A 20297-nucleotide genomic window follows, 5' to 3' on the forward strand; every position below is an offset into this window, starting at 1 on the left:
GAAAATGTCAGCGAGTGTGAGAGCCCACGCTCATCACATTATCTCCGCACGGCAATGACCCGCTGAGAAAAATATGTCAATTTCTCCAGGCGCGGAGGAACACAGAAAAAAATAAATAGTTTTCGACTTTCTAGTGGTTGTTGTTGTTATTGAAGTGAGGGAGGGTTTTTTTTTATTTAGTCATAGGTGCAGTGCTCCCTAGTGGTCAAAACACACCTAAAGCATCAGAGGAAAGCCGGGGAGGAAGAAGAAGGAGAAGAAGGAGAAGAAGAAAAAAAAAAAAGGCCCATTCCTCTGTTTCTTTGACAGGATTACACCAAAGCCATAAACAAAAGACGTGAAGCAACTAATTGGCAGCTCCTCGTAAGCCTCTTACAAGACGCACTATAATAAACCAGCCTGGACACCAAAGTTAAATCCTCGACTCAGACGGAGAGTTAACAGACGAGCAGCTCGGGCTCCTCCGTCCTACCTGTCCAGCAGGTAGCAGTGTGGCCTCGGGGGGCTGGAACAGTTAAGACAGGCCACCTCGGAAACAAGCCTTTAAAAAAACAACAACTCACTAAAAAAATCCCAACGAGCCCTTTTTTTTTTTTTTTTTTAAACTTTGAACACGACACAGAACTGAGGCATCTTTTACTCATTTGAACTCATTAACTTTCTTTGGATCGATTAAACAAACTTCATCAAACACAAAGATCTCATCGGGGGGGGGGACAATAACATTTAGAAACCAAAGTGCTTAACAACACTGACAAGTGTTGATGAAATGATCAGAAGCTCTTCAGGCGAGCTCGTTCAGTCATTAAAAACACGGACATGTTTTTTTGTTTGTTTTTCTTTTAAACTAACATCCTTTGCTCTCATTTTCTCTGCTTCGCTCCCAAAATCACCGACATCCACTTCCTGAAACCATCAGTCCATAACCCGGAACCCGGAGAAGGTCCGACTCTTCAAACCATGAGTATGCTACCTGCAGCGCCGCACGCAATTAAAAACAGAAAGAAAGAAGAAAAAAAAAAAACCCACATCGGAAAGCTCTGCTCGTCTACTCTGGGATGAAAAATGAAGGCGGCATAAAAGCCCATTGACGGGCAGATAAAGCCGGGATCAACGTAACATCCATCCAAGCCTCTAAAAACACACTAAAGGACACGAGCCGAGCCATTAGACAGAGGGAGACATGCGTCCCGCTTCCTTTCATCACTGCAGAGTCTGAAAACAAATAGAAGAAAAAGAGAAAAAAAACCTAGAGTTTCAGCCCAGAAACGGGGAAGAAGACGTCCATAACTCCAACAAATTTAAAAAAAAAAAAGCTCATCAGGCAGCGTCGAGGGACGTCCAGTCGTCACATCAGTCCACTCATCAAGCGCCAGCTCCGGCTTGCTTACCAAAATAAAGGACGTCATCGCATCGTCTCCTCAAACTGCCGATTCGGCATCATTGAGGTAAAATCTCAAATGGATCCGAGAAATAATGCAGCACGAGAATGTTTGTTAATATTAAGGGTTGCTTGACATTTCATCTGCCCTGAACGGCGTCTTTCAATCCGGTGGAACACAAATGTTAATGAAACAGGTTCGTTTGTAGAGCGGTCAGACGTTCACAAACCATGAATCCGATGAGCCAGAGCAGAACTTTAAAGATCTTGACATGTTCAGAAAGCTTTTATAACTCTGGCTGTGGAAGAAAATGCACTAATTTGACCTGCATAAAGGAGAACACGTGTAGATCTGAGTTGTAGTTTTCGTATCGTACTGCAGAGGTCCTGAAGTTACACCATGAACACCATCACGTCTCCAGAAGCTTCACTTCTCTGCTCCCTTGTCAATGTCCTTTTTTCTTTTTTCTTTTACTGAAGCTAAAAAGGACAACTCTCTTGTTTCATTCTTGTTGTGGAGTTTGTTCAATCCCTTTGTTACTCTTTTTGTGAACTAATACGTTTATAGACATTCTCTGGTTCTCCTCCATGCAGGTCAAACTTCTTTCTGCTGCATGAAAAATGGAAAAGAAAAGAAAAAAAAAAACAGCAAAAAGTGCTAAAGTGCACGACTGCAACGTTTCCTTTCACTGTTTTCATGCAGGTCAAACTTGTACAATGTCTTTCTGATTGTGAGCTCAGGCACTCGACGGTTACAAAAGCTACTTTCAGATTCGGATGAAAAAACGACTTTTACTTCAGCCTCAAACACGACTGCAGATATTTTTTACACGTGAACGTTTGATCCCCATTCTCTCTACGGGACTTTTCTCATGCTGAATTCACCCGAGTTGTCGACGTTGGCGTTCCGTTTCTTTGACGCGTCACGGTTTGAGACTGGGTCCTGATGTGACTGTAAACTGTATGGCGTCCCTCGGGGTCACTCAGGGCTCGTCCTCTTTCTCTTCTTCAAGGCTTTTCTGCTTGTAAACGCGAGCGCCTGCAGCTGGTGGACAAGGGGGGTGGGGGAGGGGGGTGGGGGAGGGGGGTGGGGGGGCATTCCATACAATGTGGCCAGAGAGCGGAGCAGCGAGGCTCCACTCACAGACTTGGTGGAGCTTGAGAGGCAATTCTGTGTGAAACGCTTTCAGTGTGATACCGAGCTGTCGGATTCTTCACAATGAAGAATATCTTTGGGAGGAGGAAGACGCAAGGTGTTTTTTTGTACTTTCCTTTTTTTTGTTTCGGGGGGGGGACGACGACTGAGAACACCCCAAAGTGCAAAGCTAATCCATGCCGACACGTGCACGGATGGATGCACCCCCTAACGGCTTCCCGCAAAAATAAAAGCAGTGCCTTTCGACTCCAAGACAGAAAAAAAAAAGAAGAGTTTTCAGTCTCGCCTTGCATACACGTTGAAAAGGGGGAAAAAAGGAACTGAAGGCCTTTTTCACAGTGCCTCACAGCCTGCTGGCACATTGCAGGATCGGAGCATATTCCTCTGGACGCCACTACGACATGATGGCTTCATCATGAGGAAGAGGAGGAGGAGGAGGAGAGCCACCTCCCTCAGCAGAAGAAGATCTCTCCATCCATAGGAGGCTCTGGGAGGTGTTGGGAGTCTGAAAGGAAGAGAAGGAGAAGGAGGAGGAGGAGAGTGTTAGTTCTCTGGAGAGGCTTTACTGAGCTGCACGTCTCCCTCGTCCAATAGTGTCCTCGGCGAACGTCTTAATTCACATGGCTCACGTCACGGATCCCTGGTGCTTCGTCTGTGTTCGACATGAAGCTCTGCTCTCGTCCACTACAATGTGCAAGCCTGCGTGTTTAGAACAAACTAGAACAAACAGAGGAACTAAACAAGCTCCGTGATGGCAGGTGTGGCTACAGAGACTAACTTTCCTTGTTGCATTTGTTTTTAGGAGAATATATTTATTTGGATATAAATGATGGAGATCTTGAGTCTGAAATAATCCCTGTCTTGAGTGGACCTTTAAATTTAAGCTTTTGACCAGAAATGCTTTCAATATCAACATGAAGCCAATTCCAATGATACCATCTGGTTCAAATACAGTGAAATGTCTAAAACACGTCTCCTACAGCGTGTTTGTACTAACTCGCCCTGACAGCATGGCCTAGAGGCTCGTTTAGTAGCAACCAAGCTGTCATCTCAGCTCGGGTCTCTGTGTTATGACCGCTACTCTTAAGAAATTTGTTAAAATAATCTGTGTTTTTCGGGCCAGATCGGCGCCTCTTGCGGGCCAATTCTGGCCCACAGGCCTCATGTTTGACACCCCGGCATTAAAAAGATATCTGATAGGAGTCGGACTAAAGTAATACAACCAGTATTGCTTTGGTCCAGTCACATTAAAGTGATATAGACGTCGGTGTATTTGATTGTTTGTTTACGCTGGAAGAGAAGCTCAAACAGCAAACTGGATTCAAAACACCAGAAACACTCAAGTCATTCGTTTGATCAAAATCACTGTGGCAATCAAGAGGAAAAACCTTTGACACATCGGTTTTTAAAAAAAAAAAAAAAGAGTAAAATACCATGAAGTACTCATTAAGTTAAAATGTAAATATTAGAGTATTTTAATAATGATGATATAAATATAAATGATGTTAATGTCCTTGTGAGCTGATCTTTATTTTAACAGAGCTCTTTCACTTGAAGTTCAGTCATTTTAAATGAGCAGAACATGAATCCACAGTGAGTGGAAACAGAATTGATGTACTTCATGTTATATATATTTAATGCTTCGTGACCTCCGAACACATCAGCTGGCCTGACGCAGGAGGACAGGTTTCTCTCAGGGTTCCTCTTGCCGCCACAGCAGAGATGCATGAGCTGGCGTTTGTCAATACTCGCAACTCAGATAAACATCACATCCCATTTTTAAACCCGCTCATGGAAAAACATACAAAGTCTCAAAGGTTTCATCGACTAAACCTGGACTGCATCTCTGAAATACAATAAGTACAAAAAAACAAACAAACAAAAAGAAAAAACTCAAGTGGAAGCTGCAAACTGCCCGACAGGCGGTGAATAATTGAGCGTCTGGGTTCATCGTTCTCTACCTGCCGTCTGTGCGTTTCCCCCTTTGCTCTTCTTCTTCTTCTTCTCCTTCCCCTCTTTGCTCTTGTTCTTGGCCAGCTGCAGGAGGCTCTTGGAGAGCTGGTTGTTGGCCTCGCTGCCCTTGAGGCTGCCGGAGGACGAGGTAAAGGGGTTGAGGCCCTTCCCTTTGGTCTTGGACCTCTGGGGCTGCAGCCTGGGCAGCGAGGAGGACGAGGAGGGGCAGAGCTCCAGCGGGTCCAGCTCCAACGAGTGGGAGCTGCCGGGGAAGTGGGACTCGTCGGACGTGGTGGAGGAAGTCCTCTGGAGGGAAAGAAAAACAGGGGTTCTTGTGGGTCAGCGTGTGTTTTAATGTGGAGTAACGATGAGCAGGTTTCATGGTGGATGAATCACCTCGGACACGCCGATCTCCTCCATCCTGTCGAGCTGCCGCTGCACGGCCTCCCGGTCCCTCTCCAGCTTCCTCTGGGCGTCTCGCAGCCTCTCCAGATCTCGCTGGTACTCCTCCTTCCGACTCTGCAGCTCCTGCTTCTCCTCCTCCAGGTCCTTGTGCTGCTTCCGGACGTCGTCCTCCTGTTGGGAGGCGCAGCCATTGATTTATCGCGGCGAGGCACTCGGGAGACGCGAGGCGGTTTGTGCGCGGGTCTACGGGCTGCGAGCGGCTAATAGCTACCTGATTGATTCTTGTAACTCACTCAAGGTCAATGTGAGTCCTGCTCCCACACATCCACCTCACCACCGAGCCCCTTTTTAGAAATACATCAATTCTCCCTGAAGGAAAGCTCCTCCAGGTTCACTACATGTGAAATCTACACAGCGGCTTAGAGTTGCTCCATTTTTCACATAAAGAAGGTCAAAACATCCAAGTGCAGAATAATAAACCTGCATTTTCCATCAAACCTCAGCCTTTACAGAGTCCAGTCATTAATCTGTTCATGATTAGACACTTGATCACTTTAGCCGCTGTTCCACCGCGCAGTATGTTACGGTACGGCAAGGCGCACCCAGGACCAACTCTGTACGGTAAAAATGTAGGCGGGGCTGTGAACCAGCGAAGAACATGGAAGCGGCCGGCCGAGTTGTTTTCTGTGACTCAGGTTAAACTTTCTCATTGTGAACTGCAGCGAGAGGAGCGTCTGGATCTCGTTAAAAGACTGTGATGTTGTGTCGCAAAATATTGATGTTTCTTCAGTTAAGTAGCTTGTTTTTCTCTCTATTTTCATAGAAACAGAGAATCATCATAAGAAATGAGAGGAATGATTTCCTCAAGTGCTTGAATTAGACAAAGTCTGCAGAGGTTTGCAATGTTTTTTTTATTGTATTGTCTAGATCTTTTATATTTTTTTATCATATTTATTCAGTATAGGACTGACTGACTGAAGAGGTTATCGATAAGAAGAGAGAAGGTTTCTATCACTGACAGATTTTGCACCGACGTCATTTGTTGCATGGTAATAATTCCTCAAACTATGAAAGAAATCCAGAATTTCCAGTGGGTAATAGTTTGTTTAAATTCATCAATGACATCAAGGAATAAGCCTAAAGATCTTCCTGCTCACTCAGTCCAGACTGATGTGGTAAGAGCAAGTTGTGTTATAAAGTATCCAGGGTTCATTTTAGACTGATGAACAGCAGCAGTTCAACACATTGATTTACTTCAGGCTGGAAAAGAAAAATCCCGCCTGCGGTGGCACGGGCGGGGGTGGGGTGGGGGAGTGGGGGTCTGTAATCTAACTTGACCACCCTTTATGCTCACCAAAGTCATTAGTCGAGAGAGAAGGCAATTATTAAATAAAGTGACCACCCCACATATGTTAAACAGTTAATAAAACTCACTCTAATTTAATTTTAAATTTGACTTATTGAGTCCTTTCTTTTTATTAAAAAAAAATTAAATAAAAAATTAAATAACTGGGAAAATATATAAAATATCTGACATTTGACTGGAGTGGATGTTGAGGAGAACAATGTCATATCATATCTGAATTATAATAACAATTTGGGAGAATTAATTGGAAAATACAACTTATTAACTAAAATATAATGATGAAAATAAACACAAAAAGACATTAGTGACTAAGTTTAGGTCCACTTGGTAGTTCTGATATTAAGAGAGGCCACAATGAAAGACGAGCACAGTACCAGTTTCTCCTTCAGCACAAATCATTTGCTTGGATTTTTCTGATTTAGATTAACAATCGGTCAACATTGGCAATACTGGTGACACATTTTGCATTTGCATCCTGGATTAGAGGCTCCGGTCGGGCCAAACCAGCGAGGAAAACCCAACCCGGTGAATCGTTCCCGTATGAAGACTATCCTGGGATCAGGTGACGTGTGTTTACCTGTCTGTGTACCAGTCCCTCCTTCTCGGAGAGCCGCTGCTCCCTCAGCTCCCACTCCCTCTCCCGCCGCCTCTTCTCCTCGGCGTGGGCCGCCTGCTGCCGCTGCAGCGACGCCAGCTCCTGCCGCTGCTTCTCCAGGCTGCGCTGCTTCTCCTGCTCGATGAGCGAGCTGGGCCGCGACGAGGCCCGCGACAGCGACGAGCAAGAGGAGGAGCGCTCGCTCAGGGCCTGCCGCTGGTCCTCGATGAAGCTGTCCTGCTGCACCACCACCGCCTGGGACAGCACACGAGGTTATTAAAGTCTCTGTAGGCTTACATTCACTTTTTTGTGGGGTTTTACACATGAACAGAGATGCTACAACTGACGCCGTGTGTGTGTGTGTGTGTGTGTGTGTGTGTGTGTGTGTGTGTGTGTGTGTGTGTGTGTGTGTGTGTGTGTGTGTGTGTGTGTGTGTGTGTGTGTGTGTGTGTGTGTGTGTGTGTGTGTGTGTGTGTGTGTGTGTGTGTGTGTGTGTGTGTGTGTGTGTGTGTGTGTGTGTGTGTGTGTGTACCTGCAGAGTGCTGAGCAGGAGGTGCAGGTTGGAGACGCTGTCCAGGACCTGCTGTTAGAAAAGAGACACCACAGGTCAAAGTGGAACTTCACTACTATTCTCATTGTAGAGAAACATACAATCTTCCTCTGCCGCATGAAAGAAGCGGAATTCTTTGAATTTTGTTTTGCGCCACTTGACTTTGATTATGACAACATGCCATGGATGGGAGGAATGCTGCACGTAATGATGGTATTTACCAGTGGACTTTCAAATAAAAACCAATACTCGAGTTCACCGAGACGAGACCTTTTCTCTTTTCAAACGCCGACTAAGAGACAAGGCCGCTGACCTTTCATGTGCGACCGGCACACAATAAAATGAGGAAAAATTATGTTTCCAGCAACGACCAAGCTGGAGACAGCAGAGCTCACAGAGAAAGACTGTTTACAACAAATACTGGACACAAATGAACAGAAAGGAATGACACAAACATGTAAAGGGGCTTGGAAACCTTTTTGAAAAGTCTATTGCTAAACTTTTACATTGTAGTATGAAACTTCAAATTACAGTTTCACTCAATGAACACAACAGGCCTGAAACTGGCCTATTACAAGGAAAACACTATCTGAATGATTCTGCAAGCAAAAAATGAAAAAAAAAAAAAAAAAAAAAAAAAAAAAAAAACCTGTATAAAATGTCATATTTTGAATCATATATTTGCTGAATGCTGAGAATGGAACTTTGGATTTACTTCCATAACATGCCAGTGAGTCTTCTTAAAGTTTTAAAAGAAACAAAGACTGGTGCTTATTTAGATATTTACTAATGGAAACATGTTGCCTCAAAGCTTTCAGGTTACTCCTCTGTTACACAAAAGAAATCAGAAAACACTCTCTGATCTTTGCAAAATAATCCGAAGTGGCGACGCGCTGACGTGAAACCAGAGAAAATAATCAAAGGTGGATCAATTCAATGAGATAAAATAAGATGGTGGACCCCATCTTCATCATCTACACCAGGGGTGTCAAACAAAAGGCCCGTGGGCCAAAACCGGCGCCCAAGAGACTCTGATCTGTCCCGGAAAACCACCAAGCAAATCGTAAAAATGTTAACGAAGACACAGATTTATTTATAACAAATTTTCTTAGGAGTAGTGAACACAACAGAAGACTGAGACCCGAGCTTGGATATGAGTGATGCCATGATTGATAGCTACCTCATTGTGAAATAAACAAACCCGGATGAAACTTAAAGCCATGTTGTCAAGGTGAGTTTGTGAAAACATACATAAAGTAACGGCTCCAGGAGACGTTTATTGGACAGTTCACTGTATTTTGCAGCAGAAGATTGAATTTAAAAATGGCTTTATGTTGAGATCGTTGTCATTTTTCTATAAGCCGCTACTTTTTTCACACACTTTGAATCCTGCGGCTTAAACAATGACGCATCTAATTTATGGATTTTTATGGTTAACGAGTTTAATGCCGCTGACACATGGGTGATGCGTTCAGGTGGATCAAGTAACTGGGACTGTTCTTATTTTCTTGTTAAAGTGAGTGGGTGCGGTTTATATTCAGGTGCGGTCAATAGTCCGGAAATTAGGGTACTCGTTGGGTTTTTAGAAATTTTCATTACCTATACTCTGCAACACAACAAAGAAAAGCATTAAAGTTTAAATTTAAAGAATATTGTGGCACTCTTTTACCAGTCTATCCTACTTGAGAGGACATTGTGTGTGGCTTCTGAACTAAAGTTTGTCACCCCTGATCAATATATTATATTCAATCACGCAACGCTAAATTTGAGCTTTATCATCAAAGAAATCACATAAAACTCAGGGTGTTAAATATTAATAAAATATGAGCATGTTGAGCTCCCCCTCATGCTGGTAATCCTCACTATTTTCTAGGTAAGAAACACACCTCCTGGGTGGGTCAGTACCTTCAACTCTGCAGCCTCGCACAGCGCCATGCAGCCAACATTATGCTCTCTCTTCTGTTTGTTGCATTGCGTGGCAAAAAGCTTCAACTGATGTAACGAGTGGCGTGCACCCGCGCTGATAAGAATGATCCTCGCAGAGAGTTTAGACAGTTTCCATGTAAACAGAGGCTCTAACTGCATTAGAGACGGGAAGTCGGAGTTACCTCACTGTTCCTCTTCAGCAGCAGCAGCAGGTTGGCGTTTCCTCCCTGCACACATACAGAGACGCACGCTGAGCACAGCTGAAACACACACATCTGCCTCACTGTGTGTGTGTGTGTGTGTGTGTGTGTGTGTGTGTGTGTGTGTGTGTGTGTGTGTGTGTAGATGTGATTAAAGCTGCACAAGTGGGTGTGCTGTGAAATCTGATTGCTGGGACTATTACAGAAACGCAGCGGCCTTGCAGCTTTATTTTAAATGACAATGTATTTTACATTTACTATAAAGACGTCAAGTAACGGGAATAATCCAGAGAAGGGTGAACTCGGCGTTGCATTTCTCATTAATGACCGGGACTTCTGCACACCTCCTCCTGTTACTGCGGAACTCTCTTTGAACTTTGGCTTCAAGCCCAGGATGAAATGTGGAGAAATGGCGAAGGCTTCCCTTTGTTTTCCTCACGAGGAGCAGCATCCAGTAGTCTGTCACAAGTCAAACTTTGAGCACACTGCTGGATGTGTGCAGGAGGCTTTAGCGTTTCAGAGCAGACCTGTGACAGCAGTTCTTAAAGGCCCTCCATTCACCGCTACCCACTATTCAATTCTTATACAACTGATGTTGGCCATTAGCAAGCAGACCAGGCAGGAGGAGTCAGGAGGCTAATTCACTGGAGAAAGACAAGCAGCTAAATTCATCTTAATGGTATTCTTACTGTTGGAGGACAAATGTGTGCCCCCCCCCCCCCAAACATGCCCCCGGATCCACTCAGCCTCACAGGCGAGAATAATTGGCTGCGAAGATGTGAGACGCCAACCTTCTTCAAGACGCTGTCGGACTCCGTCCTGCGCAGATCCCCCGCCATCTCCTCGCTCTCATCTCGGTCTCCGCCTGACATGAAGGGAAACCACAGGAGACAAAAGACGAGCGGGTCAGCGGAGAACACACGAGTCGAGAAGGAGGTGGAGTGCGAGACGGGCGGAACAAGGCGAAGCGTTTCCACCTTGCATACGCTGCAGGCCAGTGTTTAAGATGAAATAATGAAGCGTCGTTTCATGTTGGGAGCTGTGTGCTGGGGATGATCAGATCCAAACAGTAACTACCTGATCAATACAACTTGGGCACTTTCACACAAAAAGGTAAAGACATGTGACAGATTGAACTGTGATAGATACATAATAGGAGAGACACGTCCACTCCCACCAATAAACACTTCACCAGATCCATTCTTATCATTATAGTTTGATTGGACGTGTATAAAACTGAATTTGGCTTCACTGCCTCATCTCAACAGGTTGATGAAGGTGGACTCAAATTTCACTCCTTTTGGTTGTTTCGTTTAGTTAAAAGAGAATTTCCTCTGACAACTGTGGTTTATTAGGGTCTTTTCTTTATGTTTCATTAGATTTGCAGTGAAGTGAAATGTCTAAGTTTTATTAACAAACCGTAAGGGATTAATTGATGCCTTCATCAGACTCCTCATTAACAGGTTTCCATACTGGTTTGGAGACTTTTTACCAAAAAAGGGGGAAAAAACTGTAACGATCACAACTAATTTAGTTGATTAAGATTCAGATGATATTGATTCCTCATATAATGACTTATTTTTCACAATTCATCCTGATCATACCCCTAATTATTTACTGTTGGCTGCACTTTCTTAACGCCTCAATCTCACTGAGGTGTAACAGAAAATAAACTCCAAAATATCCTGAAACATTTACAGATATCTTAGGTCTACCACAAATCCTTTTCAGATCATTTTCTCACAATTTGAAAGTGAGACAAAGGAGAAATGAGAATTCAGCATGTCAGTCTTGTCTTTTATTTCCCCCCGCTTTGTTTTTCATTTGCTGGGCTGGTGAGGGATCAATTATTTATATTAAGGTCAATATCTATGGTGAAGGATTCTCAATTGCATAATATCACACATCACATTCCAATGATACAGGGTTTTATCTGGTGGGGATTTTATAACATGCATGTCAACTTTTACATTTTCGTGTCTCCTGTTAGTTGTGCTTTGAGTTTCTCTCACATATGTTTTGCATATTTGCTGTAACAGTTGCTTATTGAGCAGAATGCAGACCAAACATGGTTATGAAACCCATGTAAATGATAAAAGAGACATCAATTTCCAGGTGCTGGTACTGATGTAGAGCCCGACATCTCTTGTGGTTCAGTATCTGCCACACTATCAGCTTGTGAGCTTGCAGTTCAGAGGTATAGCCCAAGGCAACATTTCCCCCGGGGAGGCTGCAGCTAAGCTGTCCCAGTACCTCTCTGAAAAGTGCTATCTCACTGCAGCGAGCAGAGCAAATGTGGAAAGTGTTGGGTGTGTTGGCCCGATGCTGCAAGAGCCGCAAAAAGTCTGCTTAGAGATGAGAAACTGGCAGTGTGCATTTGAAGTGGAGTCGGTGCAGCTATCAGCAGCGGCAGGTGAGGGGTTCAGCGTGTTTCACAGTTCTACAAGCAGGCCCACTAGGACTGGATGTCTGACTCACTCTTGCTGCTGTGCATCTGGTGACTGTCAAAGCCTCCGAAGGTCTCGGCCCGGCGGGGCAAACACACCGGTCCAGCACAGCCTCCTCCGCCGCCTCCTCCAGCAGTCTCCTGAACGCTGGCCATCGCTCCCCCCAGGCTGCCGTTCACTAGAGCCTGTAACGTCTCCACTGTCGCACACACACAGACACACACACAGACACACACACACAGCAATGTGCAGGTCAGTAAGTGAATTATCCCAGCTAACTGCGTTACAGCTCGGCTCTGCACCCGTATGAATCCTAGCAGGCATTTCTGCTTTCAACCTGCTACTGGCTCCTGTTGCTAAGCAACTATTGACAACCTGTTTGAACTGCCGAGCCCCTCCGCTAAAAGTTTAAATATCTTTGCAGAGCTGAAATGTATATAAACTCTGGGAAGTGGCGCGCTTATCGGGATCGGCACGCGAGCGCGACACACGCGGCGCTGTGACCTTTCCAGAGGAAATCTGGAGAATCAAAGCCGCCGGTGCTACTGGATGCAAACTCACAGTCAAACACAATAACCTCGAGAGGAGAAATGACATTACTTCTGCCAATTCGCATCTCAAATAAGAACAATTACAGCTGCGGGCTTCGGGGAGCTGGAAAAAGACGTTGTGTGGGGCTACTTTGAAAAGTAAAAAATCATTACTGGCGTTCCCCTTCATGCATCCATCCTGCATCAGAGCCGCAGTCGAGTCGCCTTTAAATGTCACGCCGTTACCAAACTGTAAAACAAATCCGTGGGTATTTTTAACCACCTTTTTGTGGAGCAACGACCGCCTGCAGCAGTGCTTAGAAATCCTGAGTAGCTGTTTAAGGCGTCCTCACGCAGCTCACAGCTCGGACCACTTCACAGGGAAACACTGAAGTGCAGTTTGTTGTGAGTGGGCATGATTTAAAATGCTAATATGCAAGATACAGGATCTCTCCTGGAGCTCAGTCTGCACTGCGATGCGATGAAATAACTTTTTTTTCTTTTCTTTTTTTTTTTTTAAGGAGATGATGGGACAGCTTTCATAACTGGAAAACAATACAACCAAACTAAAACTGGTTTGCCTTCAGGATATTTTCTCTCAAACACAACAGTGGAATAACAGAAAAAAAAACCAAACAGAAACATAATATATATGGATTTGTTGAAATTTAAAGTTATCCTAATGGGCACAGAAAGTGCTGCGTTCCTGCATATTTCATTGTCTTTGTCACAATCAGCGGTGTCTCATTCACTTCTTTCAAAGTGTCTGAGCCGGAATGAAATCCAAAAACACACACCGGCTCATTTATACGTTTCCATACACTTAAAGAAAGAAAGAAAAAATTCTCTGAAGCTGTGTTGAGATTCACCATACAAAGCCAATTAGTTTTGAAACCGGGAGCTCTCCTTTCTCTCCTCTGGTGGATTTGAATGAGTAAACAGCGGCTCTTAACATACAAATCAGAGACGTTTCACAGGTAAATTACGGCGTGGTGTGAAGCGTTTCATGTCCGCTGTTTGGTTAAAAGGTTGGTGATATTTTCAGAAGCTCATCTGATTGAAAATGCTGGCAATATGTGTCTAAATCCAATATTTTTCACAGCAGACAGTTTTACTCCGACAGACACATGTGGACTGTAACTATCAGACACGTTGGTTCACTGGATTATCCTCCCAGGATACATGATCGAGTCTCGTGAAAACTCCTCTCCACCATTGGCTCAGATCAATACACATGTGAGATGTGATAAAGTTGCACTAAAGTTGCCGGTAAAACTGCAAATGTTCCAATTGATTAGTCACTACTCTAATCTTTCACTTGTAGGATGGATTGATTGCTCTGTTCCAGTTGATCTTTTTGCAAAACCAATGATTTTTAAACATTTTTAACCATAGAAGCACTCGTAACCAATCAGATCGACTCCTGTGCTGGTGTGGAGGAGGATTATGTGAACTGAACTTCAGTTTGAGAATGATGACAATGTTAGCAAATTAGCTATGCTAACAAAAACTGTAAGAAGAAGAAATTCAGCAGTGAAACTGAGATGAAAATACACAAAATGAAGTTGATTTCCCAGCATCCATTCTGATGTTTGTTGAAAAACCAAAGCCTTTGTAAACCATGTGTACCAGCAGGACACACAGTGACTGAAATGTTCACCGTCTACAAAACAACCATTGTCTAAAACTTGAAACTCAAAGGAGAGACACTTAAATTGCAAAAACTTATTACAAAATTTAACAATCCATTCATTGTAGTTACTGTAAGAGGAATATATATGCAACATTTTAATAACATATTCATGCATTATGCAAACGTTGATTAAATTTAAAACTTGCTTATGTGCTGCAGGGTGGTGTTGTGGTTATAGCACTCATCTCACAGCAGGAATATTCCCGGCGTGTGTGAAGGTGTGACTGATGTGATGGAGCAGTGAGCTCTGCTGATGTTGACGTGGACGCTTGTGACTTTTCACTTAATCAAAGAAATTAAAGTGGGAAACTAAAGGGAATCCCAGATATCTACGATAAATGGTAAACCTGACCTTACAGACAGAGTGTTTTCACAAATCAATAGATCTGTTCGATGAGGTGACTCAGTGGCTGCAAAGCTATTTCAGGGACAACCACATTGACTTACAGTTTATTTAACACTCTCAAATCCTAATCACTGCTTCTCTTCTCCTGTTTCCAGCCTTTTCCTGGCTGGGTGGTACAGCAAGTATGACATTTACAGGAGCAGATACAATAGTGTCCGAGCTAACTACGGCTATGATCATATAGTTTAAATTATGTGGGAGAGGAAATCACAGAAGGTCCCTGCCTCACCTGCGCTGCGTTCATTCAGATGAATGAAGCATGACGTACACATACATTATGAATATGCTCTTTTCGCTCTCTTACCTTCCTGCAGGGCGTCCTTCATGATGGCCGCCCCTCTGGGCGGCTCGGGGCCGCTGGCCGACCTGAAGAAGGGCTCGACCTGTCGGCAGGCCTCCTCACCAGGGCTCAGGCCCTCCCACATGCCCCTGAAGAGTCGTACCTTCTCCTCCAGCAGGGACATGATCTCTGTGTCCTTCTGCCTCAACATATCTGACCAGCAGAGACAGTAAATGAGTGGTGGGTGAGAAGAAAACAAAACAAAAAAAAAAGCCCCCCCTCCCCTCTCCTCATGAATACAATAAGCACGGTTTCCTCACCTCTCATCTCTTTGGCTTTGGTTTCTAGCTGTCTCTTGTCATCTTCAGTCTCACTGGGAATCCCTTCATCCTCATCCTTCTCCCTGTTCAATCCCGGGAATAACAAACAAACATGATTTACTGCATGTAGTCAATTACAAAGGATCACACATCTACAAACAAGCATGATTCACAGCAATTAAAAAGCTTAATCGCTCACAGCGTCTATGCCTAAAACATCATTCAACTGAATAATTATGTAACTGAGTGTTTCTGAAGATTAAAAAGTAAATCATCAATAGAAATGCTGCTTTTATGGAACTGTCATCATTGTAAGGCGCGACCTTCTGGGGTTTGTCATCGCTGGTCAGACAAAACAATCAATTTTAAAAGGTCACACAGCGCTTAAAAAAATTCTGAATGATTTTCACAAGCTTCTGACATTTTAAAGACTCCTTAAAAAGAAGAAGAAGAAAAGAATAGTAGAAAACAAGTTGGAGCTTCAACCAATTGGTGAATCCAAAATCGATAACACCAGACAACCCCGAGAGTGTGGAAAAACTGACTTATATGATGTTTTCAGGAGCGGAGACAGCCAAAGCATCCGTTGTGTTTTTATCTCTATTCCTGCCAGTAGCTTGATCTCAATTTTGTATTTTGACAGAAGTCGGACAGAGAGGGAGCGAGGCGGAGTGCTAAATCTCTCTCCTTCCCACTGGCTGCATTCGAATAATCCTCTGCTTATAGTGAGCTGCCCTTGAAGCCAATCCAGCATTAGACTGTCCCTGAGTACATCCCATCCCCAGGTAGAGTGCTGCTAATCCCCCCGGCAGCCCGCCGCTCGGATGCAACTTCCCGTACACTGCTATCTGGAGAAGTGGGCTGAGTCTAAGTGCTGGTTTACAACAAAGACAGACCGGAGGTGAACTCCACAGAGACCGGCTCTGAATGAAATCCAGCAGACCAGTTTAGAGAAACACAGGTTCAAAGTTTTGGATCACCTGCTGAGGTAACGAAATGTGAAAATATTCAGATATTCAATCCCCACTCACATGGACTGCATGGCCTCCTGGATGAGCTGCATCCAGGTGTTGCGCTCGTCCTTGGAGCTGGCCAGGACCTCCACCATCTCCGGCTTCTCGATCCCCGCCGTGATGAGGAAGAGGCCGCGCTCCTCGTTAGCCACCTCCCGGACGATCAGCTTCTGGAGGGAGATGACCGTGGAGCGCTGGTCCTGCAGGGAGAGAGGAGGAGGAAGATGAGGAGGAGGAGGTGAGGGTGGTGAAGAAGAAGAAAAAGAAGGAGGGAGGGGTGCCATGCAGAAAGCAACAGATGACAAAACAAAGATGACAGTGGGAGGGCCGAATGAGAAGAAAAGGGGGAGGAGAGGATGGGACAGACAGTAAGAAGGGCGGGTCGGAGCACAGGGGGAAAGAGGGGGAGGGATGATTATGAAAGGCAGAGAAGGGAAATGACAAACAAGCAAAATGGGGGTGAAAATGTTCAAGATGGCAGGAAGACGGTTCAAGTGTTAACTGTCATGGTTACGACAGAAAGCTTCTTCTATGGTAACCACAGTCCAACATTTTTCTCACAGCCCCAGAGCCTCAGTGGATCAGGTTATAGAACTAGTTTGTCAAAACTGAGAAGTTGCTGGTTCAATCCCCATCCTACACTGTCCATATGTCAATGTGAGCAAAACACTGAGCCCCAATTCACAAGGCAGCCATCACCATTGGTATGTGAGTCTGACAGTAACAGAAAATATATGTGAACATGTCTGAGGTCCATTTTCCATGTTGACTGAGGTTTTAAGAATAAGATAAGATTGTTGCATCAGTGTGATTGCACAGCAAACAGCTCCGATCAAAGTGCAAACTCCATGTTTTTATTAAAAAGTCTTTTCCAAGCATCAAAAGCCAAGAAAAACCACCAAGTAGTGAAAAGAAATTAGCATTAAAATGTAAAGAGATGGACATGCTTCCCATACAGAATGGAGAGGAGGAATAACGGCCGCCAAGATGTAAAACGAAGGCCATTTCATTTTATTCACTGAAACTATATTGTGGTTGATCGTGTACACAAGTTGTGCTGTCTGAAAGTACAGCTGTCTTTGGTGCACAACAATGTACAAATACGTCTGCAAAAGAATTAACTTTATTATTGAGGGTGAAAATCTGATTTTAAGGTGAAGGCAGCAGATTGTATTGTGCAGTTTTTCCTCATTTCAGTACACAGATTATTTGTAGCAAGTAAACGTCCTTGTTTGAGCAAAGTTGTGCTGTTCACAATAGATTTTTTTTTATTTTTTAGAAAAACAGCAATTAAACGCTTTGTTTAGCCACGTTTGTATCCTGAATAATATCATGTCATGACGTGAGGATGTAACGCAATGAAAAAATTTATATACATGAACATCTGTCCAAAACTAATACACATTGTTCTTGGATCATTAGCAGCCATTAGACTTTTAAATGTGGGTTATTGATCATCCTGATGTCTTTTTACATGACATCATTAAAAGCACCTTTTCTTGAGCTTGTAATTTGACGCCAGCTTCATATTCTTCTCCATAAGGAAGAAAACCAAATGAATAAATGTAACAGCTGATGCAACTCAAATTTTATCAGTCAAAAAGTTGTCATATAAACACACTTTCAGCTCACCTTTAAAACCTCACACAAAAGAAAATCATTTCCATGTATGAAATATTTGAACGGTTGCATGTATTCTTTGATCGTCTTCTGCATTGCTTTGTTTCTGTTAATCATGTTTTAATCTGTGAATTATCATAATGCTTTTTGTGAACACAAAAACTCCCCACACCGTGACCTAAGCTACACATCTGGAAATATGAAGAGGCCTAATTTATAAATCGCTCCTCCAAGTGATGCTGATCTGTCACCTCATACAACCTCCTTCTGTAACAAAGGACTGAATCCCCCTCCACCCCCCCCCCCCCCCCCAAAAAAGAACCCCGTTCACGCCGCTGCCATCCATTCACAACCACATGCTATTCCCCTTCCCAGTGTCAACAGCCGCAGCTCAAACATGCCAAGCTCTTTTTTTTTTTAAACTGATGGATGTGATTATTATGCCACAGGCCTGCCTCTGTTTTTATTCCTCCCCAATGCGAGTGTGTGACAGAGAGAGAGCGTGCTATTAAATGAAACTGTGAGTCCTGTAAACACGGAAAAAACGACTCAAACCTATGTGATTTATCGCAGCTGCGTTGGCGGCTCGGGGCCAGATCAGACTTTATTGGGTGCAGCCAGTGTGTGTTCTTTGCTAGAGGCTGCTATCGTTGCACAATGGGAAGGCTAAGCAGGGCAGCTGATGCTAACAGCAACAACAGTGGGGATGGGGAAAATCTGACATCTTCTTCTCTGGCAGAGACGTAACGGCAGCAACCTACCAGCATGGCAAACACGTATCTCTGGTCTTTCTCCTGCAGGAAGACGAAGACGTCGGATAGGAGCAGAGCGTGAACATCTGGAAGAGAGAAATAAGTCAAGATTGGGTAAAATTAAGAGTTTGTGAGCGTAAGCACGCATCTTTAAAAAAAAAACTAACAAAAAAAAAAACCTCCTCACCCTTCAGCCTCCCCTGGACGTTCTTGAGTTGCAGCGCTCCGTCGTGTATCAGCCGCCGCCTCAGCAGGTCCTCCCTTGCAAATATCTGGCCACTCTTCATCATCATGATGGACTTGCTGTCCATGCGGCTGTGAAACTCCCTCAGACGGCGTCTCTTATCGTGCTCGTTCACCTTGCTGTCGACCGATGCGATCACCTCCTTCACGAGCCGCACGGCGTCCGTCAGGTCGTCAAAGTCTTCCTCGCTCTCTGCACGAGGTCAGGGAAGGAGAACGGTCTCAACGATGCATTCAAATCACTTTAGCTGGGTTAAAACCAACAGGATGAGACTTCAAACCAACAGTGGACAAAAACAGAAGTCCATTATATTTTAGAAAACTCAGTCGTTAATATAACATTGACTCAATAAACCGTCTACATCCCGATGAGCTGCAGACCTGAGCTGTTGTTTCTTTGCAGCACAGGATGAAGACATGTTTTGGCATTTTGCATTCAACCGAGTCTGTTTGCAAAGAGCAATGCTGTTGTATGGATTGGTAGATTTGTTCATGCCTGAGCTTAAACTTTTTTTCTAATGTTATATTGTCCTTTTCCGTGTGATAAAAAAAAAAAATGAAAAAATGGGAATCAGTGCATTTCTGAAGGCCATCCTGAATACGGTATTATTCATCTCTGTTTTTAAGTCGGTTTAAGCAAATTCAGTAGTTTGCTGCTTAAAAAACATTGAGATTATTCGAGAATTATTACACGAATAAGCTCAACAATCAACTGTAATTTGCTGACATTTGGGTTGTTGCATTCTCCTTTTTGGCAAACAAGCAACTGTCATCTCATTTCATATAGTTTGCAAATTCTTTGAAAGTATTTAATATTGTAGCTGATAAGATATTTTTCTGTACCGGTCCAAAGTAAAACGATATATTTGGGCTGTCTTCTGTGTGCCTTCAAAACTCTTTAAGAGTGAAAGAAATCGTAAACTTCTACTTGACGAGGATACTTTCCAGTCACAGTGGATGAAGGTCAAAGCCACTTTGTCATTCTGCTTTCATGTCTCTTTGCAGACCTCAACTCTTACAGCCAGCAGCTGCATACAAACACAAAGTAAGACTACTTTTGCTGATGGTTGTATACAGTATTTATTTTGTCAAGGAGCAGGGTGAACAAAATGTAAATCTCTTGTTTAACCGTTTTCTTTGAACGCGCTGAGAGCTAAAAACATCCCATCTGGATGCGAAGAACTAAATATGAATCCAACTGTTCAAAATAAGAAGTAACTGAAAAAGTATTGGTGCGGGATCTTTAGAGGTATTTGGTGCCGTGCAGAAAGCTCAGGTCATCTTAATTTGCTCCTATCAAGCTGCATGTTCGACCTCTCTGGAGATGATGTACGAGGTCCTTTGTTCCACCAGCTACTGGCGCTCTAAACAAAATGTGATTTGGCCTGTTACCAGCTGCTGGTTACAACAAGCTACTTTAAGGACTTCTGTTCTCTCAGTTTAACAAGCAACAACAGCGAT

General features: G+C 43.8%; 1 protein-coding gene across 4 annotated transcripts in view; it reads right to left on the reverse strand.

The window, feature by feature from the left end:
• Positions 1-602: 602 nt before the first annotated feature.
• Positions 603-20297, reverse strand: part of akap13 (A-kinase anchoring protein 13) — a 145107-nt gene continuing 125412 nt past the window's right edge. For all 4 annotated transcript variants that reach the window (XM_080493347.1, XM_080493346.1, XM_080493349.1 and 1 more), the window contains 13 exons: positions 18781-19029; positions 18603-18679; positions 16240-16421; positions 15209-15291; positions 14913-15101; positions 12011-12178; positions 10324-10397; positions 9515-9559; positions 7389-7439; positions 6839-7111; positions 4887-5066; positions 4499-4796; positions 603-3042 (listed from right to left, as the gene is read on the reverse strand). In XM_080493347.1, the coding sequence (XP_080349473.1) occupies positions 2990-3042; positions 4499-4796; positions 4887-5066; positions 6839-7111; positions 7389-7439; positions 9515-9559; positions 10324-10397; positions 12011-12178; positions 14913-15101; positions 15209-15291; positions 16240-16421; positions 18603-18679; positions 18781-19029 (1922 nt within the window). In that variant the 3' untranslated portion in view covers positions 603-2989. The remainder of the gene's footprint in view (positions 3043-4498; positions 4797-4886; positions 5067-6838; positions 7112-7388; positions 7440-9514; positions 9560-10323; positions 10398-12010; positions 12179-14912; positions 15102-15208; positions 15292-16239; positions 16422-18602; positions 18680-18780; positions 19030-20297) is intronic.

This window comes from Lipophrys pholis, assembly GCF_963383615.2.
Source record: "Lipophrys pholis genome assembly, chromosome: 2".
NCBI lineage: Eukaryota > Metazoa > Chordata > Actinopteri > Blenniiformes > Blenniidae > Lipophrys > Lipophrys pholis.